The sequence below is a fragment of the Typopeltis vanoorti genome, chromosome 26, assembly GCF_054136105.1.
Source record: "Typopeltis vanoorti isolate ZY-2024b chromosome 26, IOZ_Tvanoo_1.0, whole genome shotgun sequence".
NCBI classification, from domain to species: Eukaryota; Metazoa; Arthropoda; class Arachnida; order Uropygi; family Thelyphonidae; genus Typopeltis; species Typopeltis vanoorti.
The window spans coordinates 7,347,506-7,363,440 of NC_143574.1; the positions used below are offsets into that span (position 1 = coordinate 7,347,506).

Below are 15,935 nucleotides of genomic sequence, written 5' to 3' on the forward strand. Positions count from 1 at the left end.
ATATTTGAAATGGAAAGAACTTCCCTCTTATCCTTCCATTTGCGATGATGAATTCATTATATTCATCATCGCTCATATTAGCATAAACTTCTAATTCTTTATCAGTAAGTTTTCTTTTACTGGTCATGGCGAAACTGAAGGTTTTTAGAGACTAGACGCAATAAACACATTCGTCAGCACATGTAATATATGGGTGGGGGTGATATGAGATTACTTGTAGTTGCTGTATGAAACAAAATTCTGTCTGATAAGCCAGCTACGAGATTACTCGTAGTGACCTTGAAGACGCGAAAGCGCTTGGCATGCGGGAACAAACTATGCCAGAGGAATGTGGCAGCGAACGTTTCAGGAATTCAGTAAATTCCTGAAAAGAGATTTCAGGAATTTACTATCATTGAGCCAATGATCTCCTTTTTTATCAATTGTTTTACTTGCCAAGTAAATATAATGGAAATAGCTGCATGCATTGCAAAGCTTGTTCAAGTAAATGCTGAAGAACTGGAGCTAGAAATTTTGGATCTTCAGAATGACATATATACAGGGTGTTCGGGATAAATTTGACAGTTTCGTAAGGAAAAAGAAAATCTTCTTTGTATCTATTAAATTTAATGAATTGACAAAAAAACATTACAGGCAGAGTTAATTACAATACTATCAACAAGATTTACTCAAAATAACCACCATTAGCATCGATCACAGCTTCAATTCTGCTTCGGAACCTCGAACAAGCTGATGCTACAGTCTCCCTGGGAAGGGCCGCAAAAACTGTTTTAATTTTATCCATTAACTGGGCTTTTGTATTACTGGAAGTGCGATTGGTGTCTTTTTCAACTGCGCCCCATACAAAATAATCCATGGGGTTAAGGTCTGGGGAGTTTGGAGGCCAAACATTTGGACTGGTGAAGTCGTAGAAATTTTCAGACAACCATTTTTGACTTTTCCCAGAGGTGTGGCAAGGGGCCGAATCCTGCTGCCATACATACGGCCTACCATTGGCTACCCTTGTTATCCAGGGCTTGACTACAGTTAGCAACTCCACGAACAAAGCCCGAATTCCAATGCCAGGGTTCTTCAACACCTGTTCCTGCAGATTTGCGAGGAATTCTGCTGTACGAACGCAATCAGATCGTCTGCTAGGGATCTTTCTTCTTGCTACATCCTCGTAGTCACCATTGCAAGTCTCTAGTTCATGCCTGATTGTTTTTACTGTATTCAGGGAGCATTGGGCAGCAGTTGTAATATCCTTATTTTGATGGCGGGCACGAATCATCATGATACAAGTTATTCTCTTCCATGATTCAGGTGGGTTCCAGCTATCCATCCTTTCTGACATCTTGTATATGAATGAAGAAGGGTCCAAACTTTTAAATGAAGAGAAGTGTGTGTTAATACATGTAACTTACGGAAAAATATAATTAATTATCATCATCATCATCATCAAATTCCTGCCATGTACCCTCAAGGGGTGTACAGGATATGACAGTACTACATGAAAAAATTACATCATTACTAACTTCCTATCTACAATTTTCCTCCAAATCAGTCTGTTACTTGTCAAGACTCCAACATTATCAGATCTTATATTTCTATCGTCTAAGGCACTTTGTACCGTATCAATCCACCGATATCTTGGTCTTCCTCTGGGTCGCTTTCCTGCCAACCTGGCAGAGAACACTTGTTTTGCTAATCTTTCCTCTCCCATTCTATTTAAGTGACCATACCATCTGAGATTAGCTCTGCTAACGCATTCCTGGATGCTGACAATGTCAAGTTCTTTCCTAATATCCTCATTTTTAATATGATATTGCCATTGATGCCATCTGTTCACGCCTCTAATCTTTCTCAGGACTCTCATATCTGCGGTCTCTAGTCTTTGGTCAAGTGTGTTACTTCTGACCCAGCTCTCAGATCCATAAGTTAAAATTGGTTTGAACACAGTCTTGTATACAGCTAATTTAGTGTTCCGACTAATTTCTTTCTTATTCCATATGAATTTATTCAATTGACTTCCCACGATACCAGCTTTGCTGATTCTGTTGTCTATTTCTATATTTAGTTTACCATCTTCAGTAAAAATTGTGCCTAAGTAGCTGAAATGTTTTACTTGTTCCACAGGTTCTCCATTCACAACACAGTTGACATTTTCAATGATTCTGCCTATTTTCATTGTCTTTGTCTTTTTATTGCTGACCTTCATACCATATCTATTACAGCAGCTATTCAATTTAGTCAGAGAATCTTGCAGACTTGTAGCAGATTTATTTACAAGTATAACATCATCCGCATAAAGCAAAGAGCTGACATTAACATCTCCAATTTTGATATCAGGTTTAATACCACATTCCTTCATAATGTGATCCATATAGATAATGAATAACAGAGGGGATAATGTATATCCTTGTCTCACACCAGATTTAACATTAAACCATCTTCCTGTACTTCCTTCAATTCTAACTGCTGACTCACAACTTATTTATAATTAATTATAAATATGTCAAATTTATCCCGAACACCCTGTATATACTTTTTTTTTTTTTTTTTTTTTTTTTTTTTTTTTTTTTTTTTTACAGCAAAGCCAGCCATCATGAATCAATGATACCACAAAACCAAGTGGCAATATTCCAAATTAATGGTAGTGAGGGATAGAAATTTTTTTCTGAGCACACAGCTCTGCTGGTGTCATCACTAACCTAATATCAAAAGAGCAACATTTGAATCCAACAACTATTAGAACATTGCTGTTGTACGCTCACAGTTTAGTGATCTAGTAACATGGCTAATGAGCTATATCAACATTCAGTAATCCACATTCAGGGAAAGCTCAAGAAGCATGAGGGAGACTTTATCATACTTCACTGGCAATCTCAACCTAATTGAGTATCTGTATAATGAGGTGGAATAAGACATTTGTGACATGAATCTGCTGTGATCTAAATAAAGATATTGCTGAGATGTGATACATAGGCCATCATCTCTGTTGAATGTTTTTAGTATCTCATGGTGTTCATCATCACGAACCATGGGCTCACTGCCCATTGGTGTCCAATGCCTCCTTCACTATCTTCTTCCATCTTTCTTTGTCCAGTGCACAGTGTCGCAGTTTCTGTACACCCATTCCACATTCTTTATATCATCTATCCATTCTCTGTATGGTCTTCTACCTCCAAAATACCAAAACATAAATGCCTTTATCTTCCATCCTCACTTATTCTATAGATGTGTCCAAATAATTGCAGCTTCCGTTTTATAATCTTCTGCATTAGATTCTCTTTTGGTTATATCTTCCAATAGAGCTCTTCATTTGTGATTTTCTGTACCCATACAAAGTCTTCCTATAACAAGTTCTTTCAAATGCCAAAATTCTTTTTCTTGATTCCTTATTTATTACCCATGCTTCAGATCCATACAGTACACTGCTAAAGATGCATGTTTCCAGTACTTTCAGTTTTGTTTGCAGGCTGATCACTTTACTTTTCCAGATGTTATCCATGGCCTTCAGATTTGTTCTTCCCTTTACAATCCTGATCAGCCTGGATGACTGATCAGGATTTATTCTTATTTACATCTTTTATTATTTTTTACAGTCAAAATCATACGTCATTTTACTTCCCAAATACTTGAATTGTTCTACATTTTCTATATCAATTAGATCCACTTGTATCTTTTGTTTCATGTTCTTCTCACCAAATACCATTGTCTTTATTTTTTCCAAGTTCATAACAAGTTCGAATCTCTTCCCTTCCTCATTTAACAGTTTCAGTCTTTTTTGTAGTTCTCTTTCGTCTTCTTCAATAATAACAATGTCATCTGCAAATCTCAGATTGTTAATTCTCATTCCATGTATAGATAGTCCTTTTGCATCTTCCTTCAGTTTATCCATTGCTCTTTCTAAATGTGCGATGAAAATGCTTGGTGATAATGAGTTCCCTGTCTAGTACCGCTGCTTGTTCTAAACCATTTCCCCAAATCATCACCTATTCTAACTGCTGCAACTGCATTCTGATAAGCATCTTCTAATATAGCTATTAGTTTTTTTTATCAATTCCATAGGATTCCATAACTACTAATGTCACTTTCTGGTCAATACTGTCAAACTTTCTGAAAATCAACAAAGCAAGTATGTATGTTTTTGTTTTTTCTCCTAGCTTTCTCTGCTATTAACCTCATTGTCAAAATCTGTTGAATTAGTTCTATCTTTCCTAAATCCTGCTTGCTCGTCTGCAAGGTATGCTTTCAATTGTGTTCTCAATCTTTCTGTCAATATGATCATCATCACTTTACCAAGGTGACTTGTCAAGGCAATTGTTCTATAATTTTTACATTCTAGCTTATTTCCTTTCTTGTATAATGTCACTAATATTGATTTCACCCACTCCTCTGGCATTTTCCCTTCTTTCCATACCATATTACATAATTGGTGCATTTCTGTAACCATACTTTCACCACCATATTTAATCATTTCTCCAGTGATGTTATCATTACCAGGACTCTTGTTGTGTTTTAGTCATCCTATTGCTTTTTCTACCTCATCTCTTAAAATGTCCATATCATGCTCATTACCTGGTGATATCTGCTTGAATTCTTCAGTCAGTTTCCGAACGTTATTTAAATCTAGTTTTTCTTCATATAACTCGCTACAGTATCTTGTCCACCGCTGTATAATTTCTTCTTTATTCATCAATACTTTGCCTTTTTCATCTTTAATTGTAGTCTGTTTTGGTTGCCACTTTCTATTAATGGTTCTGATCATTATGCTCTCCAACAGTAATATGGAGAGCATAAAACAGTTCTATATTGTTGCATTGGGCTTCTAACTATTTCATCTTATCCATTCAGACTGCTTTTTTCACCTCATTACACTTTCTTTTATATTGCTCCTCTATTTGTTCTGATGTATCCCTTCTTATTTTCAACAATCTTTTCTCCTGTACTAACTTCAGTGTTTCTTGTCTAATCCATTTCTTCTTGACCTTCTCTTCTTCTGGTACTGTTTCTTCAACTGCATTTTCTGTCACCTTCATTACTCTTTTCACTCTTAGATTCCAGTTTTTTTTCTTTCTCCACACTTTTAAGTTTCTCTTCTAACACTGTTCTGTACCCTCTTCCTATTTCTGCTTCACTTATTCTTGCTGTATCTCTTCTATTCTGATGTTGGGTTTATATTTCTTTTTTAATTTCAACTTGATGTTTGCAATCGCTAAACTATGGTCCGAGTCTATATCCGCTCCGTGAAAAGTTTGACACTGCTGCTGATGTTATCCATCTTCTTTTAATCATATCAATCATGTTCTTGGTTTTCCCATCATTTGATCGCAACATCCATTTTCTACACTCCTTTTGTTGGAATCTTGTGTTACAGATCATCATCTCGTGGTCCACAGCAAATTCTAACAATTTTTCACCTTGTTCATTTCTTTCTCAGAAACCATATTTTCCCATGACTCTTTCCCAACCATCATTATCTATTCCAACTTTGGCATTCCAATCTCCTTCAATAATTAGCACATCTTGCCTTGGTATTGTTTCTATTGTCTCTGTCAGATCTTTGTAAAATAAGTCAGTATCCTCTTCTGTGTTGTCAGATGTGGGTGCATATATCTGGACTATTGATATGTTAAATGGTTTTGCCTCATGGTGTTTGCACCCTGAAAATTTGAGGCTGTTTTGAATTTTGAAGGAGATACTATTTACTATAAGGTACATGTGCATAATAAATGCATAATAAACTAGCAGCTTAGCATGTTGCAGTTATAAGATAAAATACCTCAGTATGTGTGTGTGTATGAGTATCAAAAAGGAGAAAAAAATCAAAAGCATGTCAACATACTTGCATTTAGGACAAGTATAAAACACTGTCTGTCCTTCATCAGCTGATCTAGTTTGAAGAGTAGCATAAGTCATTCCTTCATGACCACATTTTGAACATTCTCTGTCAACCTATAGAAGCAAAAAAAAAAAAAAAGCGACATGATATCAGAAAAACAAAATCTGCCTGAAATTAAACAAAGAGTTTTGTTAATAAAAAATAATAATAAAAATAAAGATATTATTGTGGATAATAATGCATAAATCACTTTTTTTTAAATTCTATTCACTACCACACATTGCATAATGCATGTTTTATAACTATGTGAAACCTGCTCATAATAAAATGTAAGTACAAAACTGATCCAAGAGAATTATAAAAAGATGCATTTTAAAAGAAGACTACTACTACCTTACTTATTGAAGACCTGAAGTGGTTTGAAAAACTTCTTTATTTGGTCTCTAGAGTTTAAATTACCTAATTCTTGCCCATCTGGCTTATGAATTATAGCATAAACCTATATATAGCATGCTATACAGTGGCAGCCGGTGAAAATTTTAAGTGGGGGGTGCTGTATATGCAAAATAAAAAAAATTCAAAAAAAATCTTTTTTTCCTAATCAGTAACCAATTTATTAATAAATAAATTTATATATTAAAAAAATTGCTTTATTAAAAATATTTCACCCTCACAATGAAAAACACCAATAATAAAAGTTTCATATCTCACAGAAATAACCTGCGCAAGCATACGATACACTGCCCAAACGAGCAGTGTCAGAATCACTTGTAATGTGCAATGAGAAGCGCAAACCTATCGGCAAGTCTAGCTGCAATTGGCCTAATGTGATAATTCTGACACTGCATTAGATCGCAGTGCATTTGTTTCATGTAACGATAATTTAAAAAATATAATTCTTTTCATATTCTCAACAGTGACACTCGTCATAATTCAGCTTTGTATCTATAATAAATAAATAATTATATGTTATTTTAACAAAATAAAATAAGATTTACAAAAAATAGTTCATTCTCACCATGCATCAATAATAAAAGTTCCGTATCTCACAGAAATAACATGCACAAGCATACAATACACTGCCCAAACGAGCAGTGTCGGAATCACTTGTAACGTGCAATGAGAAGTGCAAACGAATATCGGCGAGTCTAGCTGCAATTCGTCTAACATGATAATTCTGACACTGAGTTAGATAGCAGTGCATTTGTTTCGTAATCTAAAGCGTTAATCGAACAATTCCAATTATTAACTATTCAATCAATGTCAAAACATAAGCTGTAACCTTTAACATGTTGTATTGCATTGTTATTATTTATAAACACAAACAAAATTTAATTTTTTAATTTTTTCTTTGGGGGGTGCTGCAGCAGGGGTGAATTCTCTATGTTTGCTGCGCTCATTACTTGAGAAAGAAGTAATATTTATTTGTTAATAAATGCATGCATTTATAAGCATTCCATTTAGGCTTTTATTTTTGTAGACAGATGCGCAGCAATAATTGAGCTTTGTGTTGTGTATTGAAGGCTGATGCTTGCTTGTCTAGTCAAAGTTACCTTGGCTTGCTCGGTTGTGTGAGCTTCCAGGTCATCGCTACAGCACTGTGATTTCATGCACGCACATAGCCATTTCCACTCCCTTCGCATCGTCTTAAACACAGGCCATATGCAGTGAAAGTAGCTCTAGCCAGTGAGCTTCAGCCAGCCTTTACAAGTGTGCATGTTACTTGGGAAAATTAAGTTGCAACCAACTTTTTATGACAATGTTATTGACCAGTTCATAAAGAAGAACCATAAGGTAGAATTTGTATTCAAGTAGCTAAATTGAAAAAGATAGAATATCATTTGTAAAATAAATGTTGCATTTGTATGATTAAATGTACACACATTTCTAAATATATAGTTTTAAATGGTCAGTAATTCATTATTCCACTAATCAGACTTCAATCACACCTCTCACTCCCTGAATGATAACAAGAGCAAGCGTGAATTTCAAGACCAGCATGCGCCCTAGTGTCGCAGTGCTTATATACAAGCTGCCACTGATGCTATATATAGGTTTATGACCTTTTGTGAACCAAATATAGGTTTATGACCTTTTGTGAACCAAATTCACATAAAAATGAGTTTTATTTAATGGCTATCAATAGATTACACTGCTGCACATCACCTTCATTATCATACTTAGTGATATGAACATAGACATATTACAAAACAGTGGCTATTCAACTGAAGTTCATATAAGTTGAATTTTTTTTTGAGTCAGCAAGTGAACTGAGTATAACAGATAATAGATACAGTGAGCACTGAACAATACATATGAACTTGCCACATATATATTTATCAAATGGCCTTTAATAATTTATTGAAATTCTAATGAGAGATTAGAATTCAGTAATAAAATAACATATCAGGGGCATGGATCAAGCATTTGCTAAATCTACACATGCATATGGATTCCTTTTTAACAGCTATAAGAATGAAAACATCCTTCATTCTAATATTAACTAAAAAGTGAAGCATTAACTAAGATGTTCTAAACTACTTGAATATGTACTTCTGGAAACATGAATACTTTCTTCAATGTATCATTTGATAAATACAGGTAACCCTCGTATAATGCGGATGTTAGGTTCTCCAAAAATGCTGCGTTATATAGATCACGTTATGCAAGACTCAGATCACATAGAAAAAGTAGGGTTAGGTTCTGAAATAGTTTTTTTTTTCTTTTTTAAGATTATATAAACAATGACATATCCAACAAAAAATATTTTTATTTAATTGAGGTAATTCATGTAAGTTAAGAAAACATAAACTATGAAACAAATACACAGCATAAAATTATAAAAAATTATAATTGTACATAAACTTCATTGCACATAATACATAAATATTTTAAGCAAAATAAAATAAAGTGTATATTTTAATCATCATCACTGTCTTCAAAACTAACATTTCGTAGATGTTCTTTATTTACGAGTGGCCGGACGTCGTCATCACTTGAAATCTCTTGGACATCATTAGTATAATTCTCATTGCATACTTCGGCTGGTTTAGTTATCAAGAAGTCAGTAATAAGATCTTGCTTACCACTATGCTGCAATTTTTTATTCAGTTCATAATACAGAGCTAAACAAATATCCAATTGTCTCGTGAATTTTTCAGAGCGCTCCATTGAGAGATCATTATCCATAAAATAACTTTCTTGCCAAGTCCAATCCTTCTGCTAATTTCTTTAAACTGAATTCTTTAACGGATTCATCACAATCAGAATCTTCGGCAGAATTTTCCCCACCATTTGGTTCGACGACATCATCACGTCATGCATCTAGTGTCTCAAGAGTCATTATGGGAAGCCACCTATACTACAAAACGTGCTGTCTGCACCACATCATCTGCTCACTAATCAGTATTTTTGCCTATTCACTGCATCTGTTCTGTAAGAGGAACAAATCTGAGCTAACTGGCCTTCAACTGGAAAGATTGTATAAAGATTCCTCTTGTCAAAATTTCAGTAACATTTTTTTTTTTTTTTACAATATAATATGTAAAAACAAGTACATATCTAAACTAACAATGATAGATAAATTTCAAACATAACTCACCAGTGGTCCATCAGATGACCCTTCAGAATTTTTCAATTTTGATTTTCTTAGAGCCAACTTCTTGTCATTAAAAACAATCTTTGATGTTGTTATAATACCAGTAAAATCTAAAAATCACAATCTGAACTTCAGGCTATATTCAAGTTAAAATGTATATATAATTAATAAACAAAATGTAAAAATATAAACCTTGAAGACATTAGAAAAAGTAATATTTTACATGTACACCTCTGAATCAAAAAATTAGAATAATACATAGAAAATGAGTTGAATGATTTGCAATTCTAATTTATTGCATAGAAAATAATTACCAAATATGAATTAGCATCATCTAAAGCCACGTACTTTGTAGATTATATAACCATGGAAACACATCAAAATGTAATATGAATGATAAGAAAACTGTTATTTGAATATATTTACAAAATTAGAATAATTTTTAAAGCAGTTCAAAATATTAGAATAATGTGAAAATAAATGCACAAAAATTACAGTCAAAGGGAAACATGATAACTAGTACTTTGTTACATTCTCCTTATCTTTTATGACTATTTGTAAATGATTGGGCATATTATTTACTAGCGGTTCACAGTCTTTTTTTTTATCAAAACATGCCCATATGGTCTGCAGACTAGAAACAAGTTCATTTTTGTCTCTTGGGGCAACTTCTTGAAGATGTTTCTTCATAATTCCCCACAAATTCCCAATGGGGTTTAAATCTGGTGAGTTTGCCAGCCAAGGAATTACATCAATTTGCCTTTCTTTGAGCCATCTAGTAATCGTCTTATAAGTGTGACAAGAAGCTGAATCTTGCTGAAAAAGGAAATCACCATTACATAAATCTTCCGATACTGATAACAAAGTCTCGGGAATTTCTTGGTACACTTTGGAATTGACTCTTTCATATACAATAAATAGCCTACCTGGACCTTCTGCAGTCATACAAGCCCATACCATGACAGTGGTTGCAAATTTCACTGAATGTTTCATGCATTCTTTATCAAATGCTTCTTGCTTAAGACACCAAACATGTATCACTTGATGACCATGGGACACACACACAATATACTTTCATCACTAAAAAGTACCTTTTTCCAGTCCTCTTGACCCAACAACAGTCTTTGCTTACACCACTGCACTCTAGCTGCCTTTTGCTTGGAAGTCATAAGCAGCTTAATCTTAGGCACACGTGATTTGTGAAGTTGTCTCAGTGTCGTAGATTTAGGCACATTCGCACCTAGTTCTTTCCATCTCCTGTGAAAATACCCAACACTTTGGAAGCAGGTTTTTTTTCACAATATTCTTCAATCTCCTCTCTTCTCTTGATGTCGTTATTACCTTTCGACCACTATTACAGTGATTATTTTAAAAAATCTGGTTATTAGAATACTGTCTCAATACTCTACTCACGCTTGCTTGAGAACATTTCAGTTCCTTATCTATAAACTGTTGAGTATAATCTTCTTTGTGTAGAGACACCATAGGAAACTTCTTAGCTTCTGATATGTCACTCATTTGACAAATGTTTAGCAAATGATTAACTGAAGTCCAAGTGCAAATGATTCCTCACACACGAGTCAGTCCCACAGTTATTGAAATATGTGCTAATTCTATGCTCTCCTCAAAACCAATTGGAAAAATTTGGAATATTCTAATATTTTGAACCATTTTAAAAATTATTCTAATTTTGTGAATGTTTTCAAATAATAGTTTTCTTATAATTTATATTACATTTTTATGTGTTTACATTGTTATATAATCTACAAAGTACATAAATTTAGATGATGTTAATTCCTATTTGGCAAAAATTATTTTCTATGCAATAAATTAGAATCATAAATCATTCAACACATTTTCTTTGATTATTCTAATTTTTTTGATTTGGAGGTTTATAACAGATGGAAGTAAATCATTTATTTTAATGCTCACTTTTGTGCTGGGGAGTAAATGACAATTACTTGTTGGATTTTTTAATTGTTTTCATACTTATGAAACAACTATGTGTTATAAACTGCATATATAACTTAATTCTTTTGGGAAATGACAACATATACTAAAATATTAATTAGAAAACTTTAATCAATATACATTCCTACATTTAGGAAATGTTACACTGCCATCTTCTGGGAACATAAAACTATGACATGTGCATGCAGGCACTAACAACGAGCAAATGAGGCTGATGAAGGCAACTGAAGTTGGTCCTAGAGTCCTATCGTGTCGGAGGCTTAATGGATTGTATACAGCACTCAGAAAGGATTAAAACAGAATTTAATACTTCCTATATTTCGTCTCAGTCACTGAGACATCTTCAGGGATTACAAAAAAACTAATGTAACATATACACAAATACCATGCAATACTAAGCTCAACCATGTGGGTGACACTCAAGTCCTATCTAGGTGGAGAGCCCCTCTAAGGGCGGTTGTAGGTGGCCTGGAATGTAAAGTGGGATCTCTGATGATATGCGTTTCCCAAATCTTAGGAAGTTTAATGCAACCATATTTATTAAGATTTAGTTGATTTCACGAGAGCTGCTGCTGATTCCAAAAATAGTCTCTCTTTTTTGAATTTGCTGTGGTGGAGCATGGTGGTTTGTTTCCATGAGATCCTGTGGGTTGTATCCAAGACATGGTCAGCCAGGCCTGACTGACCATAGTCATGGTTGCAGATGTATGACTTGTGTTCCTCCAGGCAGATGGTTGCTGATCTGCCTGTCTGTCCAAAGTACACCAGCTTACAGGAACAGGGTACTTTATAAACTCCAGGCACTGAGAGAGGAGGGAACTGATCTTTTGTAGAACGGATAAGGGTAGCAAGTTTGCGGTGGGACTTAAATGCTGTGTGTAGGTTATAAATTTTTAAAATCTTGGCTATTTTTATGGATGTGTCACAGATGTAGGGTATGGTCATGGCATTTCTAAACTCTTTCTGAAGAGAAGACCGGGGAATGGGGAAGGAATTGATTATTTTTTTAATACTGTGATCACTGTAGCCATTGGAGAGGAAAGTGTTGCGTATGTGGTCAAGCTCAGTTGTAAGGGCGGTTCCACTGGAACAAAGATTGTGGGCTCTCTTGGTTAGAGTTTTAATAATGCCATATTGTTGAGAGGGGTGGTGGTGGGAGAGTTTACGAATGTATCTGCCTGTGTGCATGGATTTTCTATATACAGTGAAGGAAAGTGTACCGTTAGGAAGGCGTGTAACTAAGGTGTCTAGGAAGGGTAAACAATTGTTCTTTTCCTTTTTTATCGTAAACTGGATTCTTGGATGTAGGCTGTTGAGGTAGCTAAGGAAGGAGTCTAATGTGTCTGGGCCATGAAGCCAAACAGAGAACAAATCATCTACATATCTTAGCCAGATAGAAGGTTTGAGAGGGGTTGAGTCTATGGCTCGTTTTTCAAAATCTTCCATATAAAAACTGGCAAGAGGGGGGTGAGGGAACCCATGGCTGTTCCCTCTATCTGCTTGTAGATTTTATTCTTCCAAGAAAAATAACCAGAATTGATGGCAAAGGAAATTCCTTTGCTTTGGTCAGCTGGGGCCTGACCATGTCTTGGATACAACCCACAGGATCTCATGGGGAAAACACCACCATGCTCCACCACAGCAAATTCAAAAAAGAGAGACTATTTTTGGAATCAGCAACAACTCTCAGAAATCAACCAAATCTTAATAAATACAGTTGCATTAAGCTTCCTAAGATTTGGGAAACAATTATCATCAGAGATCCCACTTTACATTCCAGGCCACCCACAACCGCCCTTAGAGGGCGCTCCACCTAGATAGGACTTGAGTGTCACCCACGTGGTTGAGCTTAGTATTGCATGGTATTTGTGTATATGTTACATTAGTTTTTTTGTAATCCCTGAAGATGTCTCAGTGACTGAGACGAAATATAGGAAGTATTAAATTCTGTTTTAATCCTTTCTGAGTGCTGTATACAATCCATTAAGCCTCCAATATGATGTCCTCACAGCACTTAAGCCTTTATACATGGATCCTATAGGACTAAATTGGGTTGCCTTAGCTGCTGGGCTGATGTTCTTAGGATGCAAGCTTACATCCGGTTTCACCAATACAGCCACTCAGGACTTGCTGATCATGCTCTAGATACCCACCACAGAATATGATGGAAGAAAGCCACTTTACTACACCGCAGCAAAAATAAGTATGAAAGATTATTCCTGGAATCAGTCTCAGCTCTAAAAAACTTCCCAAACCTCAAGAAGTTTGGATGTATGAGACCCCCCCCAAATTTGGGAAGCTTGCATCCTAAGAACATCAGCCCAACAGCCAAGACAACCCAATTTAACCAGCTAGGAATAACATCTTTAGGACTCTAGGGCCAACTTCAGTTGCCTTCATCAGCCTCATTTGCTCGTTGTTAGTGCCTGCGTGCACATATCATAGTTTTGTGTTCCCTGAAGATGGCAATGTAACATTGACGAAATAAAGGAAGGCGCTGATTAAAGTTTTTTAATTAATAGTTTAGTATACGTTGTCATTTCCTGAAAAATTTAAAGTCATGTGTAACCAGCATATAAGTTTATCTACAAGAATAATTTAATTCATTACAATTTCCTTCCTTTTAGGAGAAAATGTAATAAATCAAAATGGTAAGATGACAAGAATGAAATGATAAAATAAAAAATATGAAATTGCAGCCTAAAAGACAATATGATATTAGATTGTACATTAAATTAAAAATGAGGACATTAGGAAGAAACTTGACAGCTTTAGCATTCAGAAATGTGTGGACAGAGCTAATCATAAGTGATATGGTCACTTCAACAGAATAGGAAAGGAAAGGTTAGCTAAACAAATGTTTTGCCAAGATGGCAGGGAAAGACCCAGAGAAAGATCAAGATCTAAGTGGGTCAATGAATGTTTCTAAGTGGGTCAATGCAATAAGTGGTTTAGAAGATTGAAAAGATCTGACAATATTGGAATATTAAGAAAGCAGATTAATTTGGAGGAAAATTGTCAATAGGAATTTAATGATGTAAATTTTCATGTGTATTGTCATAATATCCTGTATATCTGAGGGTGCATATCAAGAATTTGACGATGATTGTATATTAAAAGCACTGTAGGAGTTTGAAAGGTGAGGGAAAGATATTTAGGAAGTTATAACCCTAATATGGTTATAACTTTAATATAACTCTAAAAAATCTAATAGGATCTAAAATTGGCTGGAGTTATATGTTAGCAGCTATGAATACTAATTCAAGAATATAATGTATATAGTTTTACACACACACACACACACACACAAATAAATAAAACTGTTATATGGGTGGCTTTCAATGTATAAAACAGATATAAAATAGGGAAAGAAATCTAGGAGTGCTAGAAGGAAGCTTAGGGTGCACTGTTATGAAAGCATCACAGGTAGGGACAGAGATAAGGGAAATGTTATGAAACGACATCTTTTTTGTTACTGAGGATGCTATCAGCAGAGATAAATAAAGGATTGTTCCTCTCTGTAAGATCTGATACAAACACATATGGCCTAACACAGTTATTTTCATTGTCACATTTCAAAGAAATGAAGTGGTGGGAAATGACTGGTGACCAACATAATCTTAGTATTAAGAAAAGTAAACTGAATTAACTAATAAAATAGGTCACATAGTGTAAAAACTGGAAAAGTGAGGGTATGAAAGTAATATAAGTTGAGGGCTCTCAAAGAACAGACAAACAGAGTTTTTTTAATAACATGGTAGGCTGGAAAAACAAGGTGGTCATTTCTAAAAGTTGAGTATGGAGAAACAGGATAGTGAAGCGGATTTTCTTAGCAATGGCAACAAGCGGAATGTAGTGCGAGAGAGTTGCAATGCAAGAAAGCTTCATGCAAGAATTTGAGCTTAGTTTTACCACGTAAGGCGACGACAAACACACTGAGACATGGTAACTATATTTGCTTTATGATTCAGGCAACAACAAGTCCCAAGATTTACCTTTAACACTCACTGTGTATTGACAAACTCGACACGACACCGTGCTGAGCACACCAGGAAGCGGAAATATGGCACCACACTCGGGGCAAAAATCAATGTCACCAGTAAATACACTTTTCTGGGACATTATATTAGCACAACATTCGCAGGAAACAACGCAAATATAACTACGTTAACAACGAACTAAATTACAGTAACACTCATCTATTCTACCTAACCCAAACAAACGATCACATTGAATATAAAATAAACGCCACCTAGGAACTGCATTGTTTAACTAGAAATAAATGAAATGTTGTGTATATTAATATCATTTCGTTTCAAAGGCATGGGTTGCTTATATGTGTCTTATATTCATTATATCGAAAAGCTCTCAAAACAATCTCTTTAATATCAACTCATCAGCCAGTCATGATTCCAATTAAAATATTACAATTTAAAAGATAGATATTCGTAAGAATAATAATTCGTAATAAGAATAATTCCTTTAGTAATCGGAATTATTATTCTTATTATTATTTTGGTAACCTCCGTGGAATCAACAGAC

The 15,935-nt window shown here is 34.8% G+C and overlaps 1 protein-coding gene across 1 annotated transcript in view; it reads right to left on the minus strand.

Annotated features, from left to right (window-relative positions):
- Positions 1-15,606, minus strand: part of Polr1H (RNA polymerase I subunit RpI12) — a 30,831-nt gene extending 15,225 nt beyond the window's left edge. Inside the window, exons 1-3 of the mRNA XM_090414909.1 lie at positions 15,389-15,606; positions 9,426-9,532; positions 5,828-5,937 (exon numbers count right to left, since the gene is read on the minus strand). Coding sequence (XP_090271035.1) covers positions 5,828-5,937; positions 9,426-9,532; positions 15,389-15,515 — 344 coding nt within the window. The 5' untranslated portion in view covers positions 15,516-15,606. The remainder of the gene's footprint in view (positions 1-5,827; positions 5,938-9,425; positions 9,533-15,388) is intronic.
- Between the last annotated feature and the right edge of the window lie 329 nt (positions 15,607-15,935).